Source organism: Bombus pyrosoma, linkage group LG12 (assembly GCF_014825855.1).
Source record: "Bombus pyrosoma isolate SC7728 linkage group LG12, ASM1482585v1, whole genome shotgun sequence".
NCBI lineage: Eukaryota > Metazoa > Arthropoda > Insecta > Hymenoptera > Apidae > Bombus > Bombus pyrosoma.
The window spans coordinates 9,852,147-9,869,264 of record NC_057781.1 but is presented as its reverse complement, the minus strand read 5'-3'; the positions used below and the strand labels follow the sequence as shown (position 1 = coordinate 9,869,264).

Below are 17,118 nucleotides of genomic sequence, written 5' to 3'. Positions count from 1 at the left end.
CGCACATATCGGAATGCTATTACGAACTCACGTCGGAATGTTCTAATGGCGCGTGAAGAGGAAGTTCAAATGCGTGTGGAAACTTAGAGATTAAGCCGAGAATGTTCAGAGGAATATAAAGCATTTTAGAGCGAATATTTCTCAGGAAAACGTGCCAATGAATTTTTTAACTGGTCCGAATTTTAATATCGAATCGCAACGTTACTTCACCGTTATTTTTCTTTAACTTCTCAAATTATTTTTCGAAGGGATGAGGTTTCCGTATACAGATATAAAATGACCCAGATGTAGAAAAAGAAGTAAAGATAGAACGAAACAATTTCGAAGTGTCAGAGGCTCGTGACAAGCCATCCGAAAACCTCGACTTCATCTTGAAGCGCGAGTAATCACTCCATAAAGGGAACACGGTTCACCCTCGGAAAGCGAAAGAAATGGGGCGCCGTGTATGTCAATGAAACTGTCTCGTCGTCGAAAATAAAAGCGGCTGCTCACGATTTGGGACGTCGACGATAAAAATAAGTGCACTCGGAGGGTCTCGGAATTCCCACTAGCGATAACAGATTAAGTACTAAACTTGCTAACACTCTCCGATGCAACTTACTTGAGAAGAAAACTTAAATCAACCGCATTTCGTTGCATGTTGCTCACGCGATAAATGCTCCTATCGAATATTCGATTAACATCTAGCGACCTGGTGATCGATCCGGAATTCTCCTGATAATTGACATTATCATATTGAATGACATAGGCAATAAAAATACTAAAAACGTGTACAAAACGAGGAAACTGGTCACAATCGGATTCGGTAAACAGATTGTAGGGCTCTTTCACACTTCGACGAGAATCAGTTATTTCGATTGGTATTGGTATAAGTAGCCACGATACAAAATTATTTTGATTCTGAATACCTAAAAGAAGGTTCCTTTAGTGGTCGCTGCAAACGTCGTTACATCATTGCGGGAGAAAATGTAACACGTAGTAGGAATTTTAAAATAAAATTGTAAAACCAGCCATTTTAACTGGTGTGATAGTTCTAGTATTAAATTCCACCGTGTGATTAAACGTTGGTACAAATAAAGATTTGTTATAACAGCATTGAATACTTTTAAAAATGTAGAGAGATGTATAGATATTCTAAATCTTCAATATTCTGAAAAACTGGAACGGTAGAAAATCCTAGTATAATCCGCACCAAATGAGATCGTCGTATGTAAGATGTTTCAAGGAAAGAGCCTATTCATTGGCGTTGAATAATGATACGAAGAACGTGTTGCGCTCGCAGCAATCTTCACGCGAGCAGAATGGAAAGCGAAAGCAGCTGAATCATACTTATTCTAACTCGCATTTGCTTCTATCTAAACTTCAACATCTTGGAGAAAAACCATGATCTTCGAAACTATTTCATATTCTCGTTAGACTAATGATGCATCTAGAAAAAAAAAAGAAAAAAACTGTGAGAACCGGCAATAAAACGATTTAAAGGCGTCTTAAAGTCATGTTCTGGTCAGATTCCTGTTGAGATAAAAAAAAAGAAAAATACATAAGAGTGCTCCGTGTCCGCAACCTAATGATCGCTAAAATTCCTCAAACTGTGGACTGGACGTTAGATCGAGATAATCTTCGTGGTAACGAACTACTTTCGTCGGAACTCCATCCTCCAGCACCGTTACGATGTTCTTTAAGTATAGAATATGGTCGGTCCTCTGCAGGAATGCCAGCGGTGACATGCTCTCCAAACATCCAAGTTCGGCTAACATCGAAGGGGCATTGTCGTAATGTTTGATCTTTCGAAAAGCTCCTTCGACACCCTTGCGAACTAGCGTGTTTCAAAGTTACCAAGTTTCAAAGTCCAGCGTCGAGAAGTTTCTGAAGTGGTGAAATCACATTCGCAAGGAAGAAACAGAGGAAGGAAGCACGGCGCAGGAACTGAAAGGAGCAAAGGTTATGTACGGTCACGGTCAAACGATTGGCGTGAACGTGCTTAGTCACGTAAAGCTTTTCGTCGACGGATTTGCAGAGTTTCCACGTGCCAGCTTATGCCTAATATGCTCGTAATATGCACGATCATTCCTTACGACAGGAATTTGGCTACTGCTCGCAGATGTTTGTTTCTAATATTTGGATAATTCTATAGGATTAGGCATTTTGACTTTGATCGTCCGTCTCAAATATTTGGTCGTTACGAGACATTTCGCACTTCATTCTTGTTCCGAGTTTTAGTATTTGCTTTCGACGTACTTGACTTTGTTTCCAGTAAATAGAATCATTAACAAAGTGGTGACCAACTATTTACGACCAATGATTCACTATCAGCGCTGAGTCACCACACGATAAACGTATTATCCATAATAATTAGCCAGAACGTCCATTATTACCGGCTAATAACGTTAAAAAGAAACCAAAAAACTGCACAAGACCTTTGGCCTCTACAAAATATCTCCTCCTACCTACTAACGTGCAATCCATCCATAAAAAGGAGAAAGACTTATTTTGTAGCATCAATAATTCTCACAATCAAACAAATCAGAAAAATAATGTCCTACACTGTAGAACCCACTGGAATAAACATCATGAAACATATCAAAACAAAATTTACAACCTCCTAACCATTTTTACCTCCCCCCTCTCTCTCCTCCCGAATCGCTATACACGTTCATTCTAAATCGGGCAACCACGAAAAGGTCAATCTCGTACGTCGAAAGATCTTCCATTCGTGGACGAAAAAGCAATCGACAACCGATCGGCTTTCGATCGCGAAACGGTAACAGGTTCCCGAGTTTCGTAATCACGTGTTTAATCAGGAGCACGCCAGGGAACCGCGTTCGGCTGAGAATCACGAGGCGGACATGGAACAATGAGAAACGATCGCGGATCGTGGCCGCTGTTCGCCGAGTGTTCCATAGCGCGCGCTACTCGTTCCGCTCGATTAATCCGGCCCCGAGTGTCGTGCTGGCATTTCCGTGTGAAAAAGCACCCTTTTGTGAGCCACGAGAGCGAACCGGAGCACCCGGGAGCACTCGCAGGGAGAACACGATGATGGGTCTTGACGCGACGAGTCTGTAATCCTCGCATTGTCTCTTCATCGCATCTTCGTCTCTTCGTTCTCTGCCCGATCCACCTACACAACGATACCCTGGGAAATCCGTGCCTTTGTTAAGGGTTGCGCAAGATTCGGATTGGTTCTCGATCTTCTCTCAATGTTACCGGTGTATCGCCCGATATCGGGAAATGTCGAAACGTTTGAAGAGAGGCATTAGAACGTTGGTTCGAGATTTTTTGAGCGTTCGTGGCGGCTATGCTGATGTTTGACGATGGTTTTCTGCGGTACAGTACAAGTTGAAATATATAAACTAGTAAACTAAATCCCAAACAGGTAGTTTCTTTAATTTCAGGAAAATCCTCTTACATTTTTCGGGTTTACATTCAACTGCTAATATTTAAAGATTTTCGTAGTCTCCGTGGCTCACGGTAAAAGACAATTTTATCAAAACCGAAACCAGCATACAGATACAATACCTGGCAGAGTTCATCCAACTGCTCTCCAATTTCTCTTACAGCGCGTATAACGTAGCCGAGCGCGGTGTGCAACATCTTACGTCCGTCCATAACCGTTACGCCGCGCGGGGCGAGAGTGCACATAGAAATGGCTGTCGTAATCTGGCCGCGACATTCTGCGGCTACGTCTCGCGTTACGTTCCTCCTGCAGCTGGGGTGACAATAAGAAAGCCGATACCCTCGCGGTCGAGGTTATCTGCGCGACGTTTCGCGATTGTCCAGTTCTCCGGGACGCGGAATCGCGCTCGTTAGATAGAGAATCTAACACGGAATCGTCGGGAAAATCAAGAGAATTTACTCGATACCTCGGTTTAACTACATTACCAGCGTTCCATATTATCAGGCGAATCCACTTTGAAAATATCGCGCGTCAGCCCCGGAATCCAGCAGGGTACCCCAAGGAACGCGCGAGTTTCTGAAGCCAGCGATCTTAACGGAAAGCTAAGCCAAACTACATTACCCTAAGTTTAAAAATATTTGCTTCGTTTGACAGCTGAAGCTCAGCACAGTTTAACTCAGGAAACCTTAGTTTCGAAGAGAAAACATCAACCTGATACTTTATGTTGTAAATGGGCCAATTTTCCTTCCCTTTTTCGAATAGAAAAAAAGGAACAAGAATGTCCAACATCGTGTGGATCGTAACGAGGTGTTTAATTGGCTTACGAAGGATACTTCTTCCTACTTTTATCGAAGTGGCGTCGTCGCTTTAAGTTTGACCGATATCGTGGTTGAAAGCACGAGAACCTCGACTTTGTGATAAATGACATTCCATAAAGAATCTAATCTAGGTAGAGCTTCAAACCAGTCCGAACAACCAGAAATTCCTAATGGTGACAACGACCGCTTGTCGTTAAATTTACGACCATCATCACGACGATCGTTTCAACTTGTCTATAGAAAAATCTGAATAATCAAGCCCTAAATATTCCTAAAGCGAAGTAATCTCGCCTAAAAAGCGAAAGCGCAATTGAAACACAGAAACTCGAAGATCGTTACAAGGTTAACAACAACACGCGTATCCATTTTACAATGGAACAAGAAAAGCAACAAATAATTCCGATTTTTTGAAACTCTCTTTCACCTAGGCGATTACAGTAATTTCGAATAAACAATAGACCTACGATATCGAGCGAGTGTGATCGGTTAGAAGAACGAAGGGGTCGAAAGTGCACGATATCCCCGGGGCTGTCGATGATTCCATCGCTTTCGCCTGCGATTCTTTCGTTCGCGAGAGAATAGCGAAGTTGAAACACGTTCTTAGTATGGAGACCCCTCCAGTCTGGCGCCAAGCAATAATAACCATTCGCCCACGCCGAGATCTTTCTCTCTCTCTCTCTTTGGCGAGGTTTTTGCACCGAATGGCCGACCAGTCGCAGAATCCCCTTGCAACGCTAAGCAAAAAGGTCCATCGGGCCTGGTGAATCGATATCACGTCGGCTCGCGTTTGGCAAATCGTTCGAAGCAACGTGTCTGCTCGTCGCGTTAAGTCCACTTCGATTCATCGGATGGTCTTGTATGAATTTCAAATTACAGCCTTCACGACTGAAAATCCAAATCCGAGTCACGCTATCGGAAAACTATGGCTGCATGATATACTACGCTGCGACATCGAGGGAAACATTGATTATTTTACAGTTGCATTTGACCGATTTGAATTGTAAAAGTTTGCTTCGTTGTGAACGATCGTGCACTTCTTGCAAGTTAAGGTAGATATTTGCGATTGTGATCTGAATAACTAAAGAAATAGGATCTAAATAGAGATTTGTTTCACCTACTACGTATTCTAACGAGCGTTATACTTTGGACGTTCTATGTGCGTTCTATACTTAATTAAATAAATCTTTTCATCGCTTTTCCGCACTTCTCAATTTCGTCAAGTCGATCGATACGTCTGTTGAATCGCTTAATTCAAAGTAAGTGTATAACTACACAAAATGGGAGGGTTTGAAAAGAAAACCTAACAATAATAAAATAAATCGCGTAGAGATTTAACGAAATCAGTTCGTCACAAACAAAAAGTGATTCGATAAGCGAGTATATTACGAGCTTCTTGAAAGCTCGTGCCAATTGAGTAGACTGGAATCGAGATAAAAAAGTAATTCCCTGTTCCAGCTGTCTACCAAAACAGATAATAATTTCTCCTCGATCGATTGAATCGAGGGATGATAAAAGATAACCTCCGTCCTTGAAGTATGGAGGGTGCGCGGAGCTCGTTCGCCCCACAGTCCAGCCGTCTTCGTGCAATAATGATCGTCCGAAAGCACATATCGGCCTCAAGCACGCCCAAAGGAAACGCATAAATCCAGCGTATTCCTCCTCCTTCGAAAGGTACGTAATCTCTTTTCGACATCGAAACTCGTTTCTTCGTATTGCATAGCAGATGCGAGCTTTTCCAGATGCCATATCACGTACACCTCCCCGCCCTTCCTCTTGCCATGCTATCTAGGGCATGGAGGGCAAGACGAACGAAAATAATGTGATTAATTCGTTAAGCAAACGCGATGAAGACACCATCGGCCTCCCCCAGCCACGTGTGGACGGCAACGTTCTTTTTTCTATTTTATTCCATTCGTTGTTTCTAAGCCTACGATTCGAAATACAGCTGGACGATGAAAAAGAAATGGATCTACAAGTTTTTGTTCTTTAAATGTAGACACGAGTGCTTTAAGATATATTAGTTCAGTATGGTAATACGAGAGTGAGAGCTTTTTATTGTGTAACGATGTGAAATTCTTTTAGGTCACGCAGTTTTTGTTTGAGTAACAAAGAAAAGAGTTTCCGGTGTGTTGATGGCCTTTTTGTAAGATCCTACGTAGACGTACTTATAAAAACAGAATTTTCAAATATTTTTTCCATCGGTTTGTAGGTAATTTTATAAAATTGGAAAAGAAACTCAAGTATTCGTAACATTGCGATGAAGTATACATATCCATCCAATCCAGAATCGAAATCTCCTCCACCAAAATCAATCGATAAATCCGAGCTACTCGCGAGAGCTATTCAAGAGAGCTAACTCTCCCGATTCAGAGCTGTTAATAAAGGAAAGAAGAACGGTTTCGTCGTGGTACGTGACAGATCAGTTCTCATCTCCGCAAACAGGAATTAGAACCATCGCGTTAACTTCCAAAGCAATCCAGTCGTCCGTGACGACCCACCCCAAGTCATCGTGACTCGGATTCTTTCGGCTAGCGTGGCAAACAACGACAGGCGAACGACACCTGAGCGTGGCTGACTCCGTATTTTTTTTCTACAGCCTGTCGACACGGATTATGATAATGCTCGTTCTCTCCTCGTTCCGTTTGATCCGCGAGGGAGAGAGACCGTTCTAGGGTGGATTCCCGGCACGAGACAGCCGAAAAACAGGGTTGGTGGCACCCGGTGAGTCATGCTTCATCCCCCACAACGTGGAGGCACAGGATGAGAGGGTGAGCAGCCACGGTGACTGGTCGCCAACATCCCCCTGGTATTCTGCCTGCAGCGCCGCACTGCCTATGGGTTCCCTCTTTGCGATTGAAATTATATTTCCCTCCATCTCCGGGCATTCGCGTTCGATGCTGTCATACTACCTCGTTTCGCTTTCGTGGAAATCGCTTTAACTACCAACTCCCCGGTCTGAGTACGGATTGTAATCGTACTCGACGTTTGATGTTTCGACGAGCATATTTTTGGGTTTGTTGAAATCTGTCGGAGTTGATACAATTGGGAAAATATCGTAAATACGTGGAATATGATGTTTTTCAGCAACAGTAACAGATGTTCGAGGCACAACTGTACGCCGATTACGATTATACTCAACGTTTGATGTTTCGGTCAGATTTTTAAAGTTTGTCGAAGTTCGAACAGAAAATTAATTATGATAGAACATAGTGCTTGTCGGGAGTAGCGATAGATTTCCACTCTGGCATGTTAATAGCCTCGTTTATTTTCTATATACACGTTTTTCCTTTTTCTACGGCAATATATCCCAACGAGTAGACATCCTCTGGAAACCGCCCACGATAGACCGTCAAAAAGTCGTCTTCGTGCGGCATTGTCCGTGTAACGAGTAGGAAAAAAGGGAAACACGAGATAGCGGGTAATCACGCGACACCGCATGATTTACCGAGACAAGGAGTGCGGCAAGGCGGCGCAATTCATAAATTATACCAATTCCGCGGAGCGATCGTTCACGATCGACGGCGAAAAAACGACGTGGCGAGCTATAAATCTCGTGGTGTAATTTGCAGACGGAAGAGTGTTCGAGAGGAACGCGTGTCTCTCGAAGCGCGTCACGAAGAGGATCGATCGTGTGTGTCCACCTTTTCCTTCGATTTTGACTAACAAATTTTCGAGGGCGAGTTTAGGCGTGCAGCTGGCGCTGAATCATCCTTGGCCCTTTGGTCTGGAAGCACGACGTTGCCAAGGTTTCGAAGCGGCTTCCAGCGACTTTTATCGTTTCCTCTTATCGAGCTCGGGTCTAGGAAGAAAAAACGAGCCCGTGCCCGTCTCTGATACTGAACAGAGGCTACCAGAGCTCACGTGACTTCCGTCTTTCGCCGGTACGCTGCTGTGATAACCGCGACGTCGCTGATCCTCGTCCGATGTATTCGCCGCGTGACCACGAGCGTTCACCAAAACACGAAACAGATAACGAACACGGGTTACATGGGTAATTAGCTTAATCTTTAACACGATTTTTTTTTCACTGCGAGTTGTTTGCAGCGAGCTCGATCGTTAAGTACGAGGAACGGAAGCGTGAAGGACGTTTCGGTGAAGGAGATTGGATGGTTGAATGTTGCGATTTAATAATGGGTTAGATCGAGTTTTATTCGTTACTCATCTTGTTCCCGACAAAAGAAATCTACATATTCATCTATTTATATTTTCATTACACCGCTTACGTTACTCGGAATCATCCTCTCTATCAATCAAGCTGAACCTCGCTTAATTACCACACATTTTCTAAGCACAAAAGAAACTTTCCACATACGACAACAAGTATTACAATTGACAAATTAAGAACGATGTATCAGAATGAGAAAACGGCGATTACATCATGAAAAATATTTCACGAAACAGCGAAGCAGAGAGCCTTAAACCAGAAACACAGCTGCAAACGCGAAATCGCTACATTACCTCCCACGCTTTATGCAGATACCGCTCGACTCTCCAATTTCCCCTCTCCCTTTGCGCAACACACGACAGACCCTATTGATCGCAACGTTTCAAGCACATTACGATCAAACTATCGATCTTTCGTGAGCGCGTTAAATGTTTATATCGCGGCCACGCATTATTAAGCGGTGCGTACAACGGTCGCCTGGCCCCGTGCTCACGAGCCCGGGGCTTCAGCACCGTAATTCAAGCAGCCACTTCAGAGGCAACAGAACGGCCGCAACAATGCCCGTAACTGTAGATTCGAGGTAACTTTACACTCGAGTCCATTTTCTCGTTGCCCACTTAAACTCGTTGCAACGTTCGCGCCCTGTCGGTCGAAGGAAAGGGTTCGTGACACGTGTTCGAATTTCCCTTAACGGCCATTGCACGCTTATGCTGCTCGACCACCCCGCGTACCAATTACCCGGAGGTAACTCGAGATACCATTACTCCATCGATGCAACGAAATCGCGACGCTCCTCCGTGAGGGTATCGTTAGGGAAATCGAGGAATCTAACAGGGACTTTGCACGCGAACGAAACACGGCTGCGCGTGATTGTTGGTGCAGATTCGGTTGAAGATCCGATGGTGACACACGATAGTCTCGCTACGAAAGTTTAAAATAAACCATCCACAGTCTTCTGATAGTAAATGATCGTAAATATGGAGTGCAGACTGGTATGAGAATATAGGTGGTGAAGAGTCTGCACGAATGTTGAAGATAGAATTTTAAACGAGGTCTGGAGTTGCACGATAAAGGCACGAAAAAGATCGAATCACTCGATTTAATAAACATGAAATTTTAACTTTCTTCTTAGCACGTAACTGTAATTTCTAAATTTAAAATTTCATCCTAAACTGAACAACGTAAGTTCAACTTTCCAATCCTTGGTACGAAATATTCTTCTCGAAAGAAGAGAAGATAGTATGAAATAAGATAACGCGTAACGAACGAATCAACATTTTGCTCCCATCGAAATATTACATTTTAACAATAGTATTTCTTCGTGCCATTTCAAAACTTCCAGATAGATCCATCAAGCGTTTAAAAGCAACGATAGAGAAGACCTTCCTCCGCTCCAACTTCACCGCTAAAATCATAACAATTACGGCGTTGCTCGCCGGAAGGAAGCGTCGTAATAACTTCTTACTTCGCGCAGCCTCGTAAAGATTAAAAAGGGGCGCGGAGGGAAGGGTCAAGGTGAGATAAAGCAAAATTAATGGCAGACCTAAATCCCTGCCCGGTGGATCTCCGCGAGTTTGCCTCACGGCTGGAAGAAAGAAGCTCGCAGAATTTACGTGGCTGTGAGCCAATGTACGTTGATTTCAATTACTATCTGTCGAGAATTCCCGATAATTTTTAGGAGATTGGCGACGATCGTTGCGTGAAATAGAATCGAGTTAGCTATACGAATATAAAATGCGCGCAATTTCTGACTATCGACGTCTAATATCGAAATACTAGGAGAGTGTGCTGCTTTTTCACGTTCCTGCAAAGTTCCACTGAGATCGATGCGTAACGTCGGTGTTGCCCTCACACGTTGCTCGACAGGAACGAGATCGGCGTGAAGATCGGAGCGAACTTTCGAAACGTTCCTCGTGCGTGGCGACGCGTTAAATTAACACGCAGACTTTTCCATTAATAAAAGAGACCGCGTGTATGGTGACACGCGTTTCGAACGTGACAAACCATACGCGGTTACGTAATCGAAAATTAACGATTTTTACGACGGACGCCGTGGACCGGTTTCCATCGCGCTAGTCCACTCCAACACACTAGTTTTTAATTATTCTTAGATTCAAAACTGCTAAATTTTGTCTCCGTTTATCGAATACTATGAGAAAATACGAAATAATGTATAGGATATGGGGGCAACCGAAAACGAAATTTAGCTAAAATATATTCGACGAATCAATTTCTCAAGGCTTAAATTTACAAATAAAGGACTTTGTATCTCGATAAATGAACGGTGTGAGTGGCAATTGCCACGCGAATCACGTACCATGCCCTCGTCTATCGAGGTGTCTTCCTCGAAGTAGCACTCGTCAGGTTCATCCGGTGTCAGAGCGGTAGGAGTTTCCGGTGACTCCTCCTTAATGTCCTGTCTCCTCATCCAGTCCATCTTCAAGACTTTTGAGCCTTCGGAGTTGGCCAGACCAGTTGATGCTTCTTCTCGATTCTATTCCTTACTCGGTTCCAACACAAGATCACATGTCTCTTCTCGAATTCGATCTTGTAGCACGAGATTGATGAAAACAACCGGTCGGATTCGTATGTCGAAATGGGAAACACTGAAACGAACTACAACGGCCGCTTTCCTTATCGTTTATCACGAACCACGCTCCGATTACGCGGAAGCCACTCCGCCAGCGACTGTCACTGACATTTGCCAAATGTCAAAGCTTTTCGCGTTGACTATGTAATATATCCGTGACGCTAACGAGGTGCCGGGCTTCTCTGGTTGATCGAAGCTCCGATATACCGTGCGCACCGGGACCACGGATGCACACGTGCACCAATCGTGTATGCCCTGATAACGACGAACTCCAAAAAACTTATTCACTGTACGTTTCACTGTACGATGCGGCAAAATGATTTTGTCAGAAGAGTATAAAAAAGATTTACAAAAAAAAAAAAGAACGTCGTAAGGAAGTTTTCCGAAGTTGCGAAAAAAACGTTGACACGATAATCCGATTGAGAGAAAACGATCCTTCTCGTACGATAGTCACGAGTCAAACTGACCGACTAGATCTTTCAACATGAGGCTCTCTTATCGAGAGGAAAAACTCACACGCTATACGGCTCGATATCCAGAAGAGAACGCGTCGTTAATACACAGAACGTACCGGCGAACCAAGAGATGATTGCGAGCGAGAGACGGACGCGCGCGCAGTCTCGCATGTGCACACGAGCGAGCCACGGCGGCGGTGCAGCTGCAACTGTGTGTGCAGGCCGGGAATGCTGGAGGTGGTATGGAGGCGGCTTGGTGGGCGCACTCTGTCTCGTCTCTGCTGCTGCCAGCCTTTTCTCGCTCTGTTTTACCTAGACGTGCCTTGTCTGTCCTCTCCCTCTCTTTTCGACTGCCACTAAACTTTCTCTCTCGTATCCGTGAAAGCCCCATGCGTCGTTCACTCTCGCTCTTTTCAGTGAATCATCCCTCTCTCTTATGCTTTTCACCTTTTCGTTCCCTCCAGTTCTCGTCGTTCTTTCCCGGTCGCTCGTAGTCACATCATATTTTCCGTCCCTCTCCGATGATTCGTCAGACCTAACGTCTATCTCTCTCTCTCGTTCCAGCCTCTTTCTCCGTTTAATTTCTTCTTTCTCCTCCTCGTAGTTTCGTCATCCCGTCTCGGTTCCACTCTAGAGCGTTCCGTGCGCCTCTAGCGCCCTCTCTGTTCTCTATACGTTCTATGCCGCTGCTTTTGCGCCATCTTCCTCCCACCCTTTGTTGGCCTCGCGTTTTCCTTCTCCGTTTCGTTCGTTTCTGTTTCTTTGGTAACTCTCGACCCCTCCGTTTCTCTCCCTCTGTCCTTCGTTTACCAGCCTCGTCGTATATATTATACCGCGACCACGCTGTCCTCTATATTTCGTACAGCTTCCCTCCTCGCTCCAGCACCACTCTATTTCCCCCGTCTATCCCGACTTCCTCTTTTCTTCTACCGCTATGCTCCCGCGTTTCTGTTTGACCTCCCTTTCCTTCACTACGTTTCCCATCCTCTTTCGCCGCGGCTTTTCCTTTCCCGTGGCTGCACGAAAAACGTCAACTATATTCCGTAGCTGGACAGAGGCGAAGAAAAGAGGAAAGAAACGCGTAACGAGGGTGGCCAGGAATAATTTTTTCTCTTCCTCTTTCGTTTTTTAGCCTGTGCATACCGTCTCTGTTCAAGAGCAGCATCCCTGTTCCGTTTCTCTTCCTCTTGCTCATGTCCTTCATCCTCCCCCACCAGGAACTGTCTGTCTCTCTTCAACTCGATCCTTTCCTCCCTCTCCGCAGTTCCATGACCCCTTCCATTTCGTGTGGAGTCGCTACGAGCTACGAGTTCAGGGACGATCCGTTTTCAGTCGAGACCCTGGATCTAACGCCCCGAGGGATACCAGAAATAGCGACTTTCTTCTAGCGCAGGGGATTTCATTTTTTTATGCTTTGGTCGCGTGGGATCCACGATATGGATTCGTACAGAGGAACAAATTACCGATAAGGAAGAATCGTTCGCGAGAGACCGCCACTCTAGCTCGACATGGGTGACATTATTTATGAGATACAGATATAGCAACAATCTCATGGAACAGGTAAGATCGAATGTTGGAATTCGTCCAGGTTATTAGCTCCTAGATGTAAACGAAGCTTTTGTTTAGCGAACGAAAACATTCCTTAGCTCAGTAACGAAGAGCCGGATTGGTAACGAAATTATTAATTTGGATCAAAATTCCATGTAATTTATTTATTAACGCGATCACCGACTGAAATTTTATGTAAAAAATCTATAAAATTAACGATTTGGCTCAGAATGTTTCAAACAAATTGTAATAAATCTCAGTAAAAATTTATTATATATGGGATTACATTAAAAGCGTTCGGAAAATATGAAATTACCATTCGAGAAGCGTAAATAAATAGCAATTCTACAGGAGAACCACTCTAGAGTAATAAAATAGAGTAATCAACAGCGATTAGAATAATCGATATTCCGGACCACCCCATGAATTCGTGAAATATTACGTAAGCCATGTAAATCACGCATCGTTGAATCGCAATGGACCGCGGTACATCCCTGAACTAGGCACCATCGAGAAAGAAAGAGGGACGATGAAAATGGCAAGTATGCCACGGTAAGAACGAGGAGAAGAAGAGCAAACCCGATGCTAGGGCACTTGAAGAAGCGAAATACCCTAGAAAAAGATGGACATAATTCACAGGACGAAGATTGACCCTCAGTATCGTAGCTAGGAAATGCATACGAAAAAAGGTAGCCATATTTTCACGCATTTATTATTGATTAATGTATAATACTACTATGTAGTTTCTATCTATTACTCGATAAATACAGATTTGTTACATAGTTAACAAATAACCACCCACTTTACGTATATCATTATGCAATCTCTTTATGCGATATTGTCAAAAAATGGATAAAAGCAACTACAAATTTTCCAATCACGTTAAACAAAACATTTACTAACCTCTACTTCGTTTTACTTCCAAATTTTATGTGTCTTCAAACACTCGAAGCACGAACAAATTCTCGATTAGCTTCGGTTATCCAAACTTTCGGAGGAACTTTCATCTAATCGAACGAGACAATTCTCTTGTAAAAGTTTTCTTGTATAAAATATCGCTCTTGTACAAAAGATAAGAATACAACATAGAAATAACGCAAAATGGTGATAAAATAGACGAAACGAGAGGACAGACGCGCAGCGCCTCCAGTTAAGACGGCACTGGGCCGAACCACGAGAGAAAGGGATAGACGCAGGGAGAGACACGTGATGCTGGAACGTGTGTTAGTCATGGGTTGCCCATGGCAACCCACGCGGCTAATGTACGCGAGTACAGGCCGCGCTCGTTCAGGACAACGCTGCCTATATACGTACGGAGGGAACGTACGTATAGTATACGGCATACGTAACCCTGTAGGTTGTACTACGCGTACTACTGCGCGCGTGTACAATGGAAAACGGGAGGTCAGGTTCGTGTGCGTCCACACACGTGGCCGAGTTAATTGATTTCGCCTCCTCGTTCGTTGCCACGATGTTGCCATTCGATCGGAGCACGCAATGAAACCGCGTTATCGTCGTCTACGTGCACCACGTAGCGACATCCTGACCACCGAATGGAGCCTTTCGGGTAGAAGGTAGAACAACCATACATGATACATGCAGACATTGGTAGATGAAACATAGTGTACGATATCGAGCCTGGCATTGAACTGGAAAACGATACTCTCGCGTTCTCCTGCTTCCTGTATATACATTGTATACGTATGTATGTGTATTTGCATTCGCTTTTTTCGAACCTCTCGACCGTGATGACGGTATAGCATTCGGATGTTATCGATATTGAAATATCATGGCTGCCATTCGATTACTATTCCCTGCTTTTTGAACAGACATCCAATTTTTTTATTGATTTGAAAGCAAATAAGATTCCCCGCCGCGCCCAATCAACAAGGAAACGCAAGATTCGTATAAATGTCCATTCCTCTTTTGTTCGTTAGTTTTCGCATCGTGTGTGTAATCACGTGCCGAGATAGGAGTAATTATCCGCGGATGGAGAATCGAGCTCGCGTTTCATTTTAACACGCGAAGAATTCGGACTAGCGAGCGCTGCAGCGAGGAGAATGCAGTCACACCGGCAGTTGCATCCTGGCGCAATCGTGCTGTGTGCACCAATTAACAGCGCTCGGCGCCGTAATCTGGGATACCGTGGTGCATGCAAAATGCATTCTACCAGCCGCACACTCTCGCCGCTGCTGGACACGGACGATCGTTATCGCTTGATTATCGGCCGTTGGTAATAGCGGCTTTCCAGGAACCGCGTCAGGAAGAAGGCTCTTGATAATTTAGCTTACTGCGATCGCTTCGAGAAAACGGGAACTGTTCTCCTGATTACGTAATGCGCTTATCAATATCGTCTTGTCCGGGGATAAAGGGAAAGCCAATGTTCGATTTCACATTTTATCTCATTTTATTCCATGAATGATGTACTCTTTTTATTTTATTTTACGCTACTTGAATAAGTCAGCCTCTAGGGCCAAGTCAAACCGCGACTACCGTTATTTGAAGGGCCGAAAAATAGTACTAAATATAGAAATAAATCTTTCGAAAGACTCATGTCCCGTCTCTTCATAGGAAATTCACGTACTTAAAATAGCTGCTAAACGATTTAGATTCTCGATATAAATTATCGAGAAATAAGAATAATAACCGTTAATATAATATCAATTATCGAGCTACAAACCATTTAATCTGATCCATTTCTCACGGGTCGCTATTAAAAATGCTCATATCGCGAATGATTATCATGTCCGCGTGACACCTACAAGGAACAACGAGCCCATTTCTCGTCGTTGCATTATCCTGAAAACTCAACCAGGCCACACGAACGGCCGCGAACATATATACAAGAACACACATACAAAGCAACGAGGCTGTGCACATAAACGAAAGAACCGATCGGCGAAGAAAGGAAACGCAAAGCGGGACACGGAGCGAGCAATTGTGCATTAAATTGAAACAGGCCACGAGTAAAGCGTTCCCGTGGCATTATGCTCGGGCGTCCTATGCGTTTCGCGCGTATCCGAGGGTTGCTCTCGCGCGCACTCGCGCGTCGATACGCGTAAGTCATGATTGCCGGTGTTCACGGAACGACATGCTGCCCATTAAACCCCACCAACGCTGCCCGGGACGAGTTGAATGCACCTAGAGAAGCCCGACCTCGCGTTTCTCGAACGATCTCAGCGACCATACGCGTGGGAGTTTACAAGAAATTCGTGGCCCGGACGAGATAGGTGCGAATGGAAACAATGTGTCGAAATCTCCGAACTCTTCTCACGGAGCAGCTTCACACTCGTATCTTTCTCTCGGTGTGCTCGTTCCTTCGCGACAAGTTGCCAGGTTGGTTCGCGTGTGCCACTTTTCAGGCGAGCTAATGCGCTTCCTAGGTTCTTCTCGCTTTCGATGCCGACGGTACCGTTCTCGCGAACGGTCCACGCTCGTGTGTCCCCCGATATCGACAATATGGCGGATAGCTGCCGCTCGTAGCAAAGGTACTTGACGGTATAATGATCGGCATTTTCAAGTACAAGCGAAAAATGAACATGGATTCGATGACGTTCAATGCGAAGCTTTCAGCTGCTACATCTAACAGTTTCATTTACATTTTGCTTGTTTTTGCGAATTTATGTTAAGAATTATGTAATATAATTTACAACTGAAGTGAAATTGGAGAAAAAGCTTGATGAAAGATACGTACATCTTTGTGTTAGTAAAATATTAACGGGTGTTTTTCAGCTAAAGTTTCGAATTCGCAACATTTTCTACAACAGCTTTTTCCTTTATCTTAACCTCGAGCCGACATATTTAATCAACGTCAAAGTCAAACAGCCGACAAATTTAAATTCAACCTACAACTACTCCCAGTCAGGAGAAAAAAAATCACGAAACTTCGGAGACGCGACGTTAACAAATCCCACGAATTCGTCGAGTTGTCGAGAATCGTGTAAAAGAGTTCTCCGAGAGAACGAAGAAGTACGTCGTTAATTTTTAACCGGTGGTGCCGGTGCTGTAACCACCGTGTCTGTTCCATGGAGCTGACCAGCTCATGGTCTGAGTTTCGGACCTTTGAAGTCGTCGGCTGACGCAAGAGGCAAAAGTTCATCTCGAAAGATTTACATCTCGCAGAGCGGTAAGAGGCAAGGTATGAAGCA

The 17,118-nt window shown here is 44.2% G+C and overlaps 1 protein-coding gene across 4 annotated transcripts in view; it reads right to left on the bottom strand.

Moving 5' to 3' along the window:
* Positions 1-17,118, bottom strand: part of LOC122573326 (amyloid beta A4 precursor protein-binding family B member 1-interacting protein-like) — a 144,217-nt gene that overhangs the window by 54,267 nt on the left and 72,832 nt on the right. The window contains exon 1 of one of the 4 annotated variants that reach the window (XM_043739510.1): positions 10,695-11,658. The exons of the other annotated variants lie outside the window; for them this stretch is intronic. Coding sequence (XP_043595445.1) covers positions 10,695-10,814 — 120 coding nt within the window. The 5' untranslated portion in view covers positions 10,815-11,658. Of the gene's footprint in view, positions 1-10,694; positions 11,659-17,118 lie in introns of those variants that run through there. 4 annotated transcript variants of the gene reach the window in all.